The sequence below is a fragment of the Pseudophryne corroboree genome, chromosome 5 (genome assembly GCF_028390025.1).
Source record: "Pseudophryne corroboree isolate aPseCor3 chromosome 5, aPseCor3.hap2, whole genome shotgun sequence".
NCBI lineage: Eukaryota > Metazoa > Chordata > Amphibia > Anura > Myobatrachidae > Pseudophryne > Pseudophryne corroboree.
In genome coordinates, this window is record NC_086448.1 from 237,650,243 (window position 1) to 237,666,261 (window position 16,019).

At 38.4% G+C, this 16,019-nt stretch overlaps 1 protein-coding gene across 3 annotated transcripts in view; it reads left to right on the top strand.

Moving 5' to 3' along the window:
- KCNH8 (potassium voltage-gated channel subfamily H member 8) overlaps positions 1 to 8,952 on the top strand; it is a 667,193-nt gene extending 658,241 nt beyond the window's left edge. For all 3 annotated transcript variants that reach the window (XM_063922193.1, XM_063922191.1, XM_063922192.1), the window contains one exon: positions 7,693 to 8,952. In XM_063922193.1, coding sequence (XP_063778263.1) covers positions 7,693 to 8,415 — 723 coding nt within the window. In that variant the 3' untranslated portion in view covers positions 8,416 to 8,952. The remainder of the gene's footprint in view (positions 1 to 7,692) is intronic.
- The last annotated feature ends 7,067 nt before the right edge of the window (positions 8,953 to 16,019 follow it).

Below are 16,019 nucleotides of genomic sequence, written 5' to 3' on the forward strand. Positions count from 1 at the left end.
AGAGATAGTAGTATACTCGTAACAACTAGTATGACACTATGACGGTATAAAGAATGAAAAAAAAACCACGGTTAGGTGGTATATATTATAATAATAATACAATTATGGATGGACGGACTGCCTGCCGACTGCCGACACAGAGGTAGCCACAGCCGTGAACTACCGCACTGTACACTGGTTGATAAAGAGATAGTAGTATACTCGTAACAACTAGTATGACACTATGACGACGGTATAAAGAAAGAAAAAAAAATACCACGGTTAGGTGGTATATATTGTAATACAATTATGGATGGACGGACTGCCTGCCGAGTTCCGACTGCCGACACAGAGGTAGCCACAGCCGTGAACTACCGCACTGTACTGTGTCTGCTGCTAATATAGACTGGTTGATAAAGAGATAGTATACAATACATACAACAATATACTACTATACTGGTGGTCAGGCACTGGTCACCACTAGTCACACTGGCAGTGGCACTCCTGCAGCAAAAGTGTGCACTGTTTAATTTTAAATTAATATAATATTATGTACTCCTGGGGGCTCCTGCTATAACAACCTGCAGTGCTCCCCAGTCTCCCCCACAATTATTATAAGCTTTGCCTTTTATACATTGATGTGCAGCACACTGGGCTGAGCTGAGTGCACACAGACTGAGTCACACTGTGTGACTGGCTGCTGCTGTGTATCGTTTTTTTTCAGGCAGAGAACGGATATAGCAGAGAACGGATATATTATATTAAAATAAATAAAAGTTAACTAACAACAACTGCACTGGTCACTGTGGTAAACTCTGTCTGACTCTGCACAATCTCTCTCTCTCTTCTAATCTAATTTCTAATGGAGAGGACGCCAGCCACGTCCTCTCCCTATCAATCTCAATGCACGTGTGAAAATGGCGGCGACGCGCGGCTCCTTATATAGAATCCGAGTCTCGAGAGAATCCGACAGCGTCATGATGACGTTCGGGCGCGCTCGGGTTAACCGAGCAAGGCGGGAGGATCCGAGTCTGCTCGGACCCGTTAAAAAAACATGAAGTTCGTGCGGGTTCGGTTTCAGAGAAACCGAACCCGCTCATCTCTAGAAAATATACCACTTAAACTCCTTAATTTGGAATTCTTGTTACAATTTACATTCACGTACATTATATTTTAGCATCATATGAATGGTTTCAATGTACTTAGCACATAAATAAATCATAAGGTGACCTTAACAAGCTTCCTTTCTTTAAAAAAAAAATCATATAGTGAACATCCCAGATAATAAGAGTAGTGTATAATTTGATACTACATTTCTATTTTATTTTACTACTTTAATACATTCTGCAGTATACAGGAACTGGTATTGTATTTAAAAGAGTGTGTAACATGTAGCTGACTGCTGCGTGTAGCTCAAAGGGAAAATACATGCAGTGAGTGAGTTTCTATATTATCACTAGAAAATATAATTATCCTAATGGCTAGCAAATAATATCTAATGTCTCCTTGCTATGGCATACCCAATCTAAATTTCTTTACTCATGTGTGGCCCCAGGTCTACTAGCACCCATTGCCTCCCCTTCCTCAACTATATCCAAAAATTAATACTTTTATTATTATTATTATTTTTTTTTAATTAAAAACACACACACATATTAGCCACTGCAGGAAAAAACACACACATTAGCCACCACAGGGAAAAATGCACACACGCATCACCACCCCCCACCCCCCAGGAAAAAAAACACACTGACCCTGATAAAAAAAACTGTAAAAAATAAACTAGAACACACTCTAGTTGCCTCAGTGACAGTTCCTCCCTTGACGGCACCAGAATCAGCACTGTAGCCTCAGTCAGTGACACTAAGTCATGGCATGCAGAGCACTGTGAGGGCAGGATGTTATGCAGTTGCATGATCTATAATCTCACACTGCCTCATTGTCTGGGCTGTGTCTGAGCCACCTGGAACAACCCAGTGTTGTCCAGGTCTGAAGTGATTATGGGCAGTGCTGTTGGTGCACTGTTTGCCGTCAGACTTGTGGAAAGTTATCATTCTCTGCAAATAGTCTCATGAATTCTGTAACATTAAAGGTATTTTCCATGACATTTCCTGTCACTAGGATAATCATGGTTAAAAATCTAACTGATCCTGTTATTCTTTCCATACTTCACATTTAAGAGGTGTGTCTATAACCATACGGAAGTCTGTGTGCTGGGATGTGCAGAACATTGTTTTTTATTAATTAGATTTTTACATTGGTGAGAATAAATACAATGCCCTCTCTGTGTCTTGGGCATTATGGGGCAAATTTATCAATTAATACTTGCTGGATGTCACTTGGGAGTACCCACAAATATTAAGGATTCCTGGGATTTACCATGGAGGAAGCACAGTTGATCTCCAATATCTGCTGCGGCCCCTTCATTTCTGACTGCAGAGCAGCTACCATTTCTTTGGGGGCTGCTATAAAGTTGGATTTACCAAGCTCCAGAATGAGAAGCATTCTGGAGCTTGTCCCCAGTAGCTAACGCCATCTGCAGATGGTGTTATCATATAGTATCGGACCCCCTCTGCTGGCAAGAGCATATTGATAAATTCATGTGAAAATATTTATTTATACATTGTGGATTTAGGCAAAAAATATTTATTACATCTGCGTTAAAATTGAGGATTGTAATAAAGATACCCCTATGTCCTTCCACCAGACATTACATTCCTACTTAATAAGCAATGCCATTTATTGTACAGTTCCTATAAACATATGTAATTAATATTGGTGACTTAAACTTGGTTATGCACCCTGTGATGGGATGTAGTCAAAATGTTGGCAATTACAATGTTGACATTCATACTGTCGACACCACAATGTCATACAGGAATAATGGTATGTATCAGTGTCCGTGATTCAAGGCCTACACAATTCCATTAAAAGCCTTGATTGTGCTTTAGGAGGGATAATAGAGCCACAGAAAAGGGGGGTACACATGGAGAGATCCGTGTTTAAAATCGAAGCAATCTGACTAGATTGCTTAGATTTTAAGCACGGATCTGCCGTGTGTATGCCCCCAGCTATAGCGATGCGCGGCCCTGCGCATCGCTATCGCTGGTGCTAGATTGAGCGGGTTGCTCACTTCACTGCTGTGTGAAGTGAGCGGCCCCCCCGTCCTCCCCCCTCGCTCAGCACATCGCGCTGTGCTGAGCGGTCTGTGTTAAGATCACTCAGCACACATCTCTCCCGTCAGTACCCCCTTATAGAAGCAGCTGTTATGCTAGAAACACAGCACTGGAATCTATATGCACTGTATAAATGGTTCATATCATCATATTATTAAACTAAAATCCTTACTGCAATTTTAATGACCACTAAAACTGTAGTTAAAACATTTCTTACAAGCCAACATCAGTTCAGTTTATTCAACTGTCAAATGTGTATCAAAATCAGATCAACTAAGCAATTATATTATACAGACTAATTGGTGACATTTGTAACTTTGAATGTCAGTAAATAATGTACCTGTCACATTATCTGTGAATCTGACAGCTGAGTTTATTTTTATAATGAGGAAATACTGCCATGACAGAGTAACATCATTCTTTACAAATAGCTCTATTTATTTTCATCCAACTATTGGCATTAAAGTTACCTCAAACAGTTACATAATTAAAAAATAAATTGAAACCCTTGCTTAATGTAAGTTTCATTGAATGGTAAGGCTGATAATCTAGGTATAGTTTAAAACCATTTAGTCGGGTGATGTCATACTCAGAATGTATAATATTAATACTTTCACATAATCTCCATACCTGCCCTCAATACAGTCCACGCATAAATTAACAGATGATATCGCTCTACACTGCCACAATGTTCTGACCCCAGGGCGACACTACTCTGTGACTATCATATAGCCCACCAAGAACCATTGCAATCTGCCTAGACCAATTTGCAACATGTATCACTTATCCTAATTTATCAAATCCTTATTTCCCTATGGATTGCAAGCTTATGAGCATGACCCTCTCACCTGTCTGTTTATTAGCCAGGTGGAGATGTACAGTATCAAACCTTCAAAAGAGTTTGATACCATGGTCACCAATAAGCTTCTTACTGTCATTTTATAGCCTGTGCTATATAAATGATAGCTAGAAGCTGATTGATTGGTTGTTATAGGCAACTTCACTGTATCTGTGTCAAATGTTTGATACATCTCCCCTCCAGTCTCTAATACTGCTTTGTTCCCAATTGTGAAGCGTAATGGAATATGCTAGTGTTACATAAATAAATGTTAAGAAATATAATAATAATTAATATAAATCTATATGCATCTTCTTTATAGTTTATTACTAGGATATTTAATATATCGCAGTTACCACAGTTTTATGGAAAAGCAGCTTATCAAATATTTTGTTTGCTCTTTGTGTACAGCTGCATCCACCCATTGTGCAACACAATGTTTCAGTAGTTTTCACTGATACTTTACAGTAGGAACTACCACCCATCCCCCTGTTCAACACTTTCCTATCACTGCCCACATATAGTTTTCCCTGGTTTGTACCATGTTTTTCTTACCACGTACTTCCATCTGACCATTTGCTATGTCTGCGTAGTTCCACCCCATTGTTTGCTATACCTGTGTGCAAGTTCTCCATACAGGGAAGTGGCTGCTGCAGGCCTTTCAGGGAGGGGTTTCCGCTTATGTGTGTGTGTGTGTGTGTGTGTGTGTGTGTGTGTGTGTGTGTGTGTGTGTGTGCGTGCGTGCGTGCGTGTATATATATATATAAAAGAACAAATACATTTTGGCACCCCTTAGTGGAATATATAGGGGCATGGTTTCATGAGGAAGAGGCGTGGACAAAGAATAGTAACAATTCACATTATACCTCACAGTAGCGTCAGTTACTCACATTACACCACACAGTAGCGTCCACTAGTCACATTACACTGCACAGTAGCGTGTCAGTCACATTACACAGCACAGTAGCATCCGTTAGTCACATTACACAGCATAGTAGCATCCATTAGTCACATTACACAGCACAGTAGCATCTGTCAGTCACATTACACAGCACAGTAGCATCTGTCAGTCACATTACACAGCACAGTAGTGTCCATTAGTCAGATTACACAGCACAGTAGCATCCATTAGTCACATTACACAGCACATTAGTGTCCGTTAGCTTACATGTTACACTACAGTAGATCTTCTTTTACACATAATGCCATGTTATAGCCCCTTATACACATTACACGTTGCCCACCCCTAGAACTGCCACTGACTGGAAAAACTACACTTATTTATAGATGCCATAACTATTGATAAGACCACTAGGGGGTGGAGAGGGGAGATGAGAGAGGGGAGAGAGAGAGAGAGAGAGAGAGAGAAGGGTGGGTGAGAGTGAATGGTGGATAAGAGAGAGAGGAGAGAGAGACAGAAGGGGGGCAAGAGAGACCTTTTCTGACATGGTGGCTCTGACCTTCTCTGACTTCTGGACATGGTGCCTGCTGTGATAGCAGTAATTGCAGCCTGGCCAGCAGTGTGAGCCAGGTGGCCCGGCTAGAGAGGGCATGAAAATAGCCTGTATACAGGGCAGGAAGTTGCGGCACTGTACAGAGAGTGACAGTGACTCACTCACTGTCAGCAGTGGCGGGGATTCAGTGAAGCCCAGACCAGACCAGTTTCCAGAATGCCAGACTGGATCAGCTCCCTGTAGTGACCTCAGTGGGCAAGGGGACATTTATTATTAATTATTTATTTATGCTGCATTAAAAACATTTGCCACCTCTTATGCAGCCAGAGTTATCTCAGTGCTTCCCCCTCCCTCTGCCTGAAAAGTAGCAGCAATGGGGTAGGTAGGAGGCTGTCAGCCCTGCACAGTGTTCCTCCATGTAACAGCAGTGCACAGACAGCACCACTGTGCATGGCTGACAGCCTCCTGGCAGTGTGGGAGCAGCAGCAGCTTCGAACGGGGAGCCAGCAGTGATCTCTCCCTCCGCGCTGACAGCCTGGATGGGGACATGCTTACACAGCTCCCCAGTGGCAGTGGTCACTGCGTGGAGCTGATCCAGTCCAGTGTTCCGGAAATGGTCCGGTCTGGGTTTCACCGAATCCCACAGCGGCGCCCTCCACTGTTCGGCACTCTAATGCCTTCATAGCGAGCATATGTATCGGGCCGATGCTGTATACATACACACATGCACACACACACATAAACATAGCATACTTACAAGCACACATAGCATATACACATAGCATACACATATAAATACATACACAAACAGGAGCATACATCGCATACATACACCTACCATACTTACACTCACACACACACACACACACACGGTATACACACATTTACCTAGCACACACATACATAGCATACATACACACAGCATACTTACACACATACATACATACATACATAGCATACATTCACCCGGTACACTTACAAACAAACAAACAAACAAACAAACAAGGCATACTTACAAACACACACACACACACACACACACACATACATACATACATACATACATACATACAGTATATACACACAGTATACCTACAAACAAAGACAGGGCATATACACACATATAGCATACTTACACTTCTACAGGAGCTGCGCACCTCCTCCATGACCCTGCCAGGCTTCTGGGCAGTGCAGGTCCTTCTCCCAACTGAACTGTGAGTGTGGTGCTCTGCCCGGCCACTACCTGTGCAGCCATCAGCACTCCATGTCAGGTGGTATGGATACGAAAGCTACCGGATGCGGAAGTGCTGATATGAACAGGCAGTGGCTGGACAGCTCTGGATCATTTCTGTGGGCCACAGCTGATGCAGAGATGGAGACAAGGGTGTCTCCATCACAAAAAAAGGTTTGGTCCATCAGTTAGGGTTTCTGAGTACTGATACCCCCCCCCCCCACCACCACCGTACTATACAGATACACATGTGCCAGTTTTCCCAATATGTACCTCGGGTCCTTGTATGGCTTATCACCCACAGTGTAATCTTTGTAGTGCACCCAACATGGCTTCCTCACCTGGTGTACTCATGGATAGGAAAATACATGGACCTGACAGCTATGTTGGGACCCTACTCCTAGAATTTGTAGGCTGCAACCTCGCAGTTTTTATACTTGCTGTGATTCTAAATCCTGTGTATAATTTGTCATGTTTTTTATGTCTGCAAAGTGACTTCGGGAGAAAAGAAGCGCTATATAAATAAAATTATCATTATTATTATTATTTTTCTAACTAGGACTCTAGCTGTGCTGAGTTTGTATGGTCCCCTGTGTTTGTGTGGGTTCATTCTTGGTGTTCCAATTTTTACTGTATACACCGCAAATAACATACTGGTAGATCTGTCGGCTGTAATAATGGACCCAATAATGGACCCAAGTGTAGTAGGAAGTTTAGACTCTAATCTTCAATGGGTCAGACGTGAGTGATGAAATAGTAGTGCACTACATAATATAGTGGCGCTACATAAATAAATCCGATGTCCACAAACGATTTCATTTGAAAGTTACTACAGAACAGAAGGTCCCATAGGAAAAATAATTTTACCTCATCAAGTAACCAGTGTATGATTTCATATATATGAAGCAAATATTCATAAAAATAATGTGCTGAATACTATCCTTGATATACATATATACATGATTGTAAACTATATTCGCATCTTCATATGATATCATTATTTTATTGTTCTAGGTCAGTACTTTAACGCAAGAAGTTTCCCAGCTCGGCAAAGATATGAAGATTGTTATGAATATTTTAGAAAATTTACTGGCAGCACAGAGACCAGTTGGATACTATTCAACATATGGCACAGTCCTAGATGCAATGGGAACTACGATAGGTTCCCCTATGGAACAATTACAGACTAGAATGACTTGGACAACAAATCAACCCTACATGCAAAGACAAGATGAGACATTGGTTGGAAGCCCAACTCAGCTGTGCCAAGGTACAGTTGTATCTGACCTGTGGAACATGGATCCGTCTAGTGTAGGCAGCAGCCCCCAAAGAAATGGCTCAACTGTAGAAAATGCATTGGAAGGGGAATACTATTATACGTCAGGCCTTGGATATTCTCCTTCACATTATCAAGTTATTCAGGCAGAGCATTTTCCATATATGAAGAGCACATCACCTCATTCAGACACTACATTAACTCCTCTGCAGTCTATTTCTGCAACACTTTCTCCATCTATGTGTTCATCTTCTGATACTTCTTTGCAACTTGTACTGCCCAGTAGATCTGAGGAAGGCTTCAGCCAAGGAGCCATTAGTTCACTAAGCCTTGAAAACCTACCAGGTTCTTGGGATATAGAAGGGACAACTGGAATGTCCGGACAGTCTACAGAAGATTTCCCTCATGACATTGTTAAAAGTACACTAGAATATAAAGATGACAAAGCCATAAATGTATAATGATAACTTATTATAAATATTCAGCAGAAACATTGTCTCTATCAAATGCATGAGACTACAAAGAAACACTAAAAATTGGTTTAAATATAATCATGATGGAAAATGGAATTTAATCCCAAACAAGCACAGTACCGTTCCATATTTACCTTGATGTGGTAGGTGGTGGGTGTGTCTTTGTTGGTTATGTAAGCTATTGGTCTGTGAGCTAGACTTTTGCTACAGACTGGATATCCTGAGGGTTAGAACAGCTGGAAGTCATATACAAAAGAACACATGACCACATATGTCGTAGGGATTTATTGTAACACAAAGCAAAAGCTCTTTCGTGAGAGCTTGACTGTCATTTGCAAAGAATAGCACTGTCAATGCTTGCTTCAGGTAACTATGACTCCTGCTGGCTATTTGTCAGTTCAGAGAAGACCTAAGGACAATTATCTCTGCATGTCATCTCCTAGACAATCAACCAAATAGAGTTGGTAGATGGTGGTTAGTTGTTGCACGTTATTTGTCATTTTAATGAAACCTCTTAATTTATTTATCAGAAAAAAATGCTATTTTTATATTCTTGGTATGAAATATGTATTTAAACTATTTAAAATATTTATAACTAAATGTCTTTTTTTGGTAAGAGCTTGCGGTTTTCAAGATAAATGCACAATTCTTATGCATATTAATTAAACAATTTATTATTCAGAAAAAAGTGTACATAGTTAATATAATATCCTATTTTGCATGTAAGGTGGATGAATGTATGCAAATGACAGATTAAGTGTATGTAAAATGCCAAAATAATGGAGACTCAGAATTACAGCATATTGGTAACAAATACGTTTCATACATTCATAAAATATGTCCTTTTTTCCCCAAAATTAACTGAAATGAAAACTTTATAGAAGGGAGAGGGAGGGAAGGGGGGCAAAGAGAACAAGGAGGAAAAGCAAGTGGAAAAAAGAGAAGTATAGTAACAAAAGTTAATTGTAAAATGAAAGGGAAGAAATAAAATTCATAAACCTTACTCCTTCCCGAAAAATTGAAGAAGATATGTTACCTTTTTCATTTAAATTTTCTTATCAATTGATATTTTCATGATATTCTAGTCATTTTTGTTTTAGGTTATTTATAGCCTTTATAAAGTCATTGTCACCGGGCTCTGTAGAGTGTCATCTATTTTATTTTTGTTAAATATTTAAAAGACAATAATTTAAGTAAACATATTTTAAACAAAGATATGTTAAGTTTAATGGCTGAATTTTGTGAAATCATTTATCTCCCACTAATTTTAAGGCCACTGTAGAAAATAGGGAAAAGTGAGCAATTACTCAACTCAATCCCTGCACCCACTTTTTTTAAAATACATATTTATTCTATATCTTTATAAATGCAGTCAGCTGCTCAATTAGCAGCCATCCATGATTGTAAATTGTATAGGCTCACTTCTGCAGGAAAAAAGGCTGAGTCTGTGTGGCAGCACTTAGTAGATTTTTTTTAATTATCACTTAAAGCCAAGAAATTTTCAGATATAAAGAACAAAAGTAAAGTACAGCTTTCATTAGTAATATAACATTCCATGATAGATTGCTGATCTGTATTACCCCTATGCCCCCTGGTCAGTTGCAGGCCTTAGATGCTCTTCCAGGACAGTGACCTAAAGTGACCTAATATATTTGGAAAAACAGAGAGGGGAGCCTTTTAAGTTTCTGTGGAAAAAGGGACTTTGCCCCTGTGTATGAATCTTGTCACTACTTTTCTGTTAGAGAAGCACCTCCCCCCAAACTTACCTACTGGGGAAATGGGACAAAAGATCATGGAAAACATACAAGGGGAGACTTATCGAACTTGAAAAGAGTAGAGATGAGCGTGTTCAGTTTTACTCGGATTTACTTGGTTCTCAAAACTGCATCTTATTGGCTCACGGATGTCTCTTGTTTTGGATAGCCAATAAGATGCCGTTTTGAGAACCGAGTAAATTCGAGTAAAACCGAGTAAAACCCAAACCCACTCATCTCTAGAAAAGAGATAAAGTAGACAAAGATGAAGTACCAGCCAATCAGCTTCTATCTGTAATTTTACAGGCTATGTTGGAAAATGACCAGAGCTGATTGGTTGATATGTTATCTCTCTCCACTGTATCTCTCTTCAGGCTTTGATAAACCTCTCCTAAAAATAAGCACTTCTAGAATTTCATGGATATTATTAGTTTCAGTACATATATAACACATTAACATAAAATAGTGCCAGTACTTTTTAAGTACATACTTAATTTACTGGTCTGTAAAGTTAATTACCTTGATAGAGCTGATGGATATTTTTATGGTCAGGGGGAAAGAAGTTTACTTTTGGATATTTAAGGGAAGTTTACGCACTGTGTAGAAAGGGGGCAAACTGTTTTTATTTTTCATTAAAAGACACACTTATGACTCTAAACAGTTCTCCAAGATTGAATTGACTTTTAATAGAAACCAGGTTCGAAATCATAAAGATACATTCATTTCATAAAAAAAGCTCCAAATAAGGTAAGAAAACACATATGTAGGAATTTATTTAGTAATTAATGACACGTTATCTCATCAATATTGTATTTGAATGTTTGCTAACACAAAACAGTGAGAAATAAGTGAATGACAGAGACTGTAATAATTAAATAGTTATTGTTATTTTAAACGATTAGTATGTATTATGTATATGTGTGTAATTAAGATTTGATTTTATACAAAGATTTTTGGCAGGAAAAATAATACATATGTGTAGAAGCAAGGTACAGAAAAGGATACTTTTGTCAAATCCTTGCTATGGCACAAATAGGATACAATGAATTCATATTAGTAATTTGTTTGAACTACAAAAGGCAATATAAGTGATTTAAATAAGGTAAATGTTTTCCACTTTTATTTTTATAAATATTTCCTCTAAAAGGCTAGAATGCACAAGTTTTGTACCTATATTGTTTTTATCATATTTTGCTGCCTTAAAGGTCATTAACACACTGCAATAATAGCTACTGTAGGCATTGCCCTTGCTACAGATACTGTATGATGGTGACTTTTGTCAAGCAAAAGGAAACCTATATTCCTTATTTAAACATTAGACACATCTGTTCTATCTGTATGAACAAGTAATGCTTACATAAATAAATACAAATTCTAATTGTCTTCCTGTACATATTTTGTACACTGTATGTATGTACAATGTTCCCTCTACCATAAATTACAGCATGACCAACATATTAAAACACGAATTGCACATCTATTGAAAAATTACATAGTAATGATTGATCCATATGGCAGATACTAATGTTAAATACCTGTTCATTGAATGTGATACCTGTAGAATCTGATTATAATGAAAAAAGTCACCCTGACAAAATTGCTGTCAATGATACAATTTAAAACTTAAAAATTCTGGTAATGGGGAAAATGTATCGAACCTTCTAAAGAGCGGAGATGTGAACAAGTGGAGAAGTGACTTACTTGAGAAATGCTAACTAGAAGCAACTTCCCCACTCTTTAGAAGGTTTGATACTTTTCACCAAATGTTCTTTGCTGAACAGTTAGTCAAGTGAGAATATAAACATATATATTAATATATATATATACGTACACATACACCACACACATACATGCATATACATTTCTTGTGAATGTTCAGAGATTAAATCTATATAATTGTGCATGATGTATTTTGTTAATGAAAATAAAAGATCTTTTATGATATTTGTTTTTGTCTTTGGAATAATAGAGAAATTCGGTAGTATATTGTACATACGGACCTTTCCAATATAAAAAAATAAATGAAATTGTAGAGAACGTCAAACAAGTATGCCATGGAAAACTATTAAAATCTAGAAGAAATAAAGAAAACACATAATCAAATGACCGTTGGTTTTTGTAAAATGATGTTAATATAAACAGTGTAAAAAAATAACTTCATGTTACATTAACGTCTAAAGATAAGTATTTTAAAGTGATAGTTAAAGAAATTAAATTATGGGTTAAATAAAGTTTAAAGCGAATGTTCACAATTGTCATATACATGTTTAAAATACATTACAAATACAAATTTGGTTATTCTACTTGTCTTGATTAGAAAAATGATCATTTATGATTACGGTGTCCTAACCAGTCTTTCTGCCAAAATAGTGCATTTCAAGGGGATACGGTCGTTAGGTCGACACAGCTTAGGTCAACAGTCATTAGGTCAACCACTGAAGGTCGACATGCATTAGGTCGACATGGTAAATAGGTTGACATGGTCATTAGGTCGACGTGTACTAGGTCAACAGGTCAAAAGGTCGACATGAGTTTTGCACCTTTTTTTTTTTCATTTTTTTGACTTTTTCATACTTGATGATCCACATGGACTACAATTGGGAATGGTAACCTGTGCCGAGCGCAGCGAGGCACCTTGCTCGCAGCATTGCAAGCAAAGCTAGCCATGCGAGGGGACACGGTGCACTAATTGGGGTTCCCCTTCACTTTACGAAAAAAACGACACAGAAAAAGTCCAAAAACCCATGTTGACCTTTTGACCTGTCGACCTAGTACATGTCAACCTAATGACCATGTCGACCTATTGCCCCCCTTGACCTAATGCATGTTGACCTTCCATGGTCAACCCAATGACTGTCAACCTAAGTTGAGTTGACCCAACGACCCATACCCATTTCAAGTGTCCCCATTTTTCTGGCTATTGATGCTCTTAGCTTGATATTTCTGCCCTTGATGGAAAACATTTTTACAATTTTACACAGTGTTTCAAGTGGCAATATAGAAGTGGCAGCATGGAAAATGTAAGTGACAGTATTGATAGTAAGTGACTGAATCAGTAACAGAAGTGGCAGTACAGTATACTGCCTTATACATGCCCACATTAGCCACTTATTTTACCATAAAAACAGAAAGAGGAATGAGGAATATATCACTTGTATTAAAATTTTAAAATTACAGAAATTTTTTGTCTAATGATGGCTGTTTGGAGGGAAACCTTCCTAGGTCCTATTTTACACACAATGTTGACGTTCACAGTGGTGAGTGATTTTTTGCTATAGATGTGTCTTCATACCACAGGGGTATAATGGGTACAAGGTGTGCAATGGACATCGGCTGCTGAAACCTGTGCCAATTTGCAGTACTTACCTCTCAGTCAGCACTGCAGATACAGTATCACCAGGAACATGGTGCAGGGAAAATGTTTCCAGAGATCTGCACCCTACAGAATTCATCAGGAAAATGGTGCCCACTCAGTAGACCTAAACACAATGCCATAGCCTCCTGGGAACATGTGCCAGCGAGTAGGAAGGGCTGTCTACATGAGGCTGCATATGAGGATCCTCCACTCTTAAACTGCCCCTACCTCATACACCTAGGTTAATCTTTACTAAGGGTACATTTTTACTGATATTTATTGATTTCAAATTGATAGAATATGATCCAAATTGATGTTGTTTTTCATGGGGTTGTAACACACATTTACTAAAAACTATTTTATATGGATTTTTAAATGTTAGTAAATGTGTGTTTAGGCCCTTGAAACCCCACATCGATATACTGTACTGTAGATCGAGTTCTAGCAATTAGAAATAGATAAAAATTGGTTAATATCTGCCTTTAGTAAATGTACCCCCCAGTGTTTTGGCATGACTTGGCATAAGACGCTTGGTGCGAGATAGACGCTCTGCCACGGGTAGTGATTCCTATAATTTCATACTTTTTTTAAGTTTGCATGTTTTCACATACTATAGTAGCTGCATAACAATTTTCTTACAGTGTTCTGGATACTTAGGATTAGTATTTTTGTCACAAAGAAATTGGTATACAGTCACAGATTAAGCATCTATGCATGAGGCATGGCACAGGTCACTCATATTGAACCTCTGTCCTTTGCCTTTTTACCTAGATTAGCGAATGAGTTGTGCACAGAACTACATGAAATGCTTGCGCAGTTATTGGAGTACCCATGCATTGTACTTTTGTCACAATATAAGATGCATATTTCGTGGAAAAGCTTGCCCAGGATGCTTGGTGCGAATAACACATAAAAGTCTGGGCGTGCCAAATGGGGCTATTTGGTGCGTTTTTACAATAGGGGTATGTGGACACATCTGTAACTCCACTAATCATTTCCCATGTTACTAGTAGACCTGAAGGTCCCACAAATCTATTCAATTACCTCACATAGACAGTAGTAGACAGCTTTCATTTTTAAAAACACCTAAATTAACATCATGCAGGCTCAATATAGCACCGGCGATAGTGATGCGCGTGGCCGCGCATTGCTATCGCTGGGGGTCATACACACGGCAGATCCGTGCTTAAAATCTAAGCAATCTAGTCAGATTGCTTAGCTTTTAAACACGGATCTCTCAGTGTGTACCCCCCTTTAGATTTGGGTGGGGTGTGTTCAAACTGAAATCTAAATTGCAGTGTAAAAATAAAGCAGCCAGTATTTACCCTGCACAGAAACAAAATAACCCACCCAAATCTAACTCTCTCTGCACATGTTTTATCTGCCCCACCTGCAGTGCACATGGTTTTGCCCATTAGCTAACAAATTTGCTGCTGCGATCAGGTCTGAATTAGCCCCATGGGCTTACTAGCAATATCTAAAGTTGAAGATTTTATAAATTATACTTTCAATAATAACATTGCTTGATACTTGTCAATCTTTCAATACTTATATACTAATTGCTTCTCTTTTCTATACAAAACAATTTAGATTTCACTTGTCACCCCTATTCTAAAGAATATTGTTTACATTTCTTAATGACGTGGCCTAGTTTAGATCTCTTTCCTTGTGAGTTTGTCATATGCAGAGAGGAACCAGTTAATGGTAATTGGGTCACTCAAGGATCAATTATTGCATGGTTCCTCCTGGCAGTAGCTGGGGTGACAAGCATTTTTGGAATGTATGAAGGAGGTCAGCAAGGTCCACATAAAAACAGGAAACATTCACCTTTGTGACAGCGTAGAACAGGAAGCCTCAGGCAGAGCATAGGTTATGTACGACAATCAACAACCTTATCTTTTCCATTTTAGACTAGCAGATTTATTAGACAAGCACAATGTCAACCTCCTAACACACACTCACACACACTCACATACACAGTTATAATATACTCAGCAACAGTTCAACAGTCAAGGAAATATAACTAATAAAAGTAGCACAAAGAATATTTCTTAGTGATTACTAGAACAAGTGTTGCCAGTTACCAAAATGCATGTGAATAATAACCCATATAATTATGAATCATTTAGGAGTATTTTCGAATGCATTTTTAGATAAGAGCAGTGAAAACACAAAGAAACATAACTCATGTATTTCTGCTTCTGGATGAATAAGCCTCTTTCATGTTTATTTTATGAGAATGTGAGAAAAATGGATGGATGCTCCCTGTTCAAAGCAGAGTTCTAAGACCAGAAAATAAAACCACAATTACTGTGTTTTTTGGTATCAGGCACAATCACAAAATACCATTTTAAAGAATGATATAATGAGTTAAGTGTTCAAAGTTGCATACCTTATTTAATTCTTAGTAGTGTGAAATTGATAGAAAAAAAGGAATCATAAAATGTAACAACAATTAAAGGCCAGAACAGTGTTATTTAAAA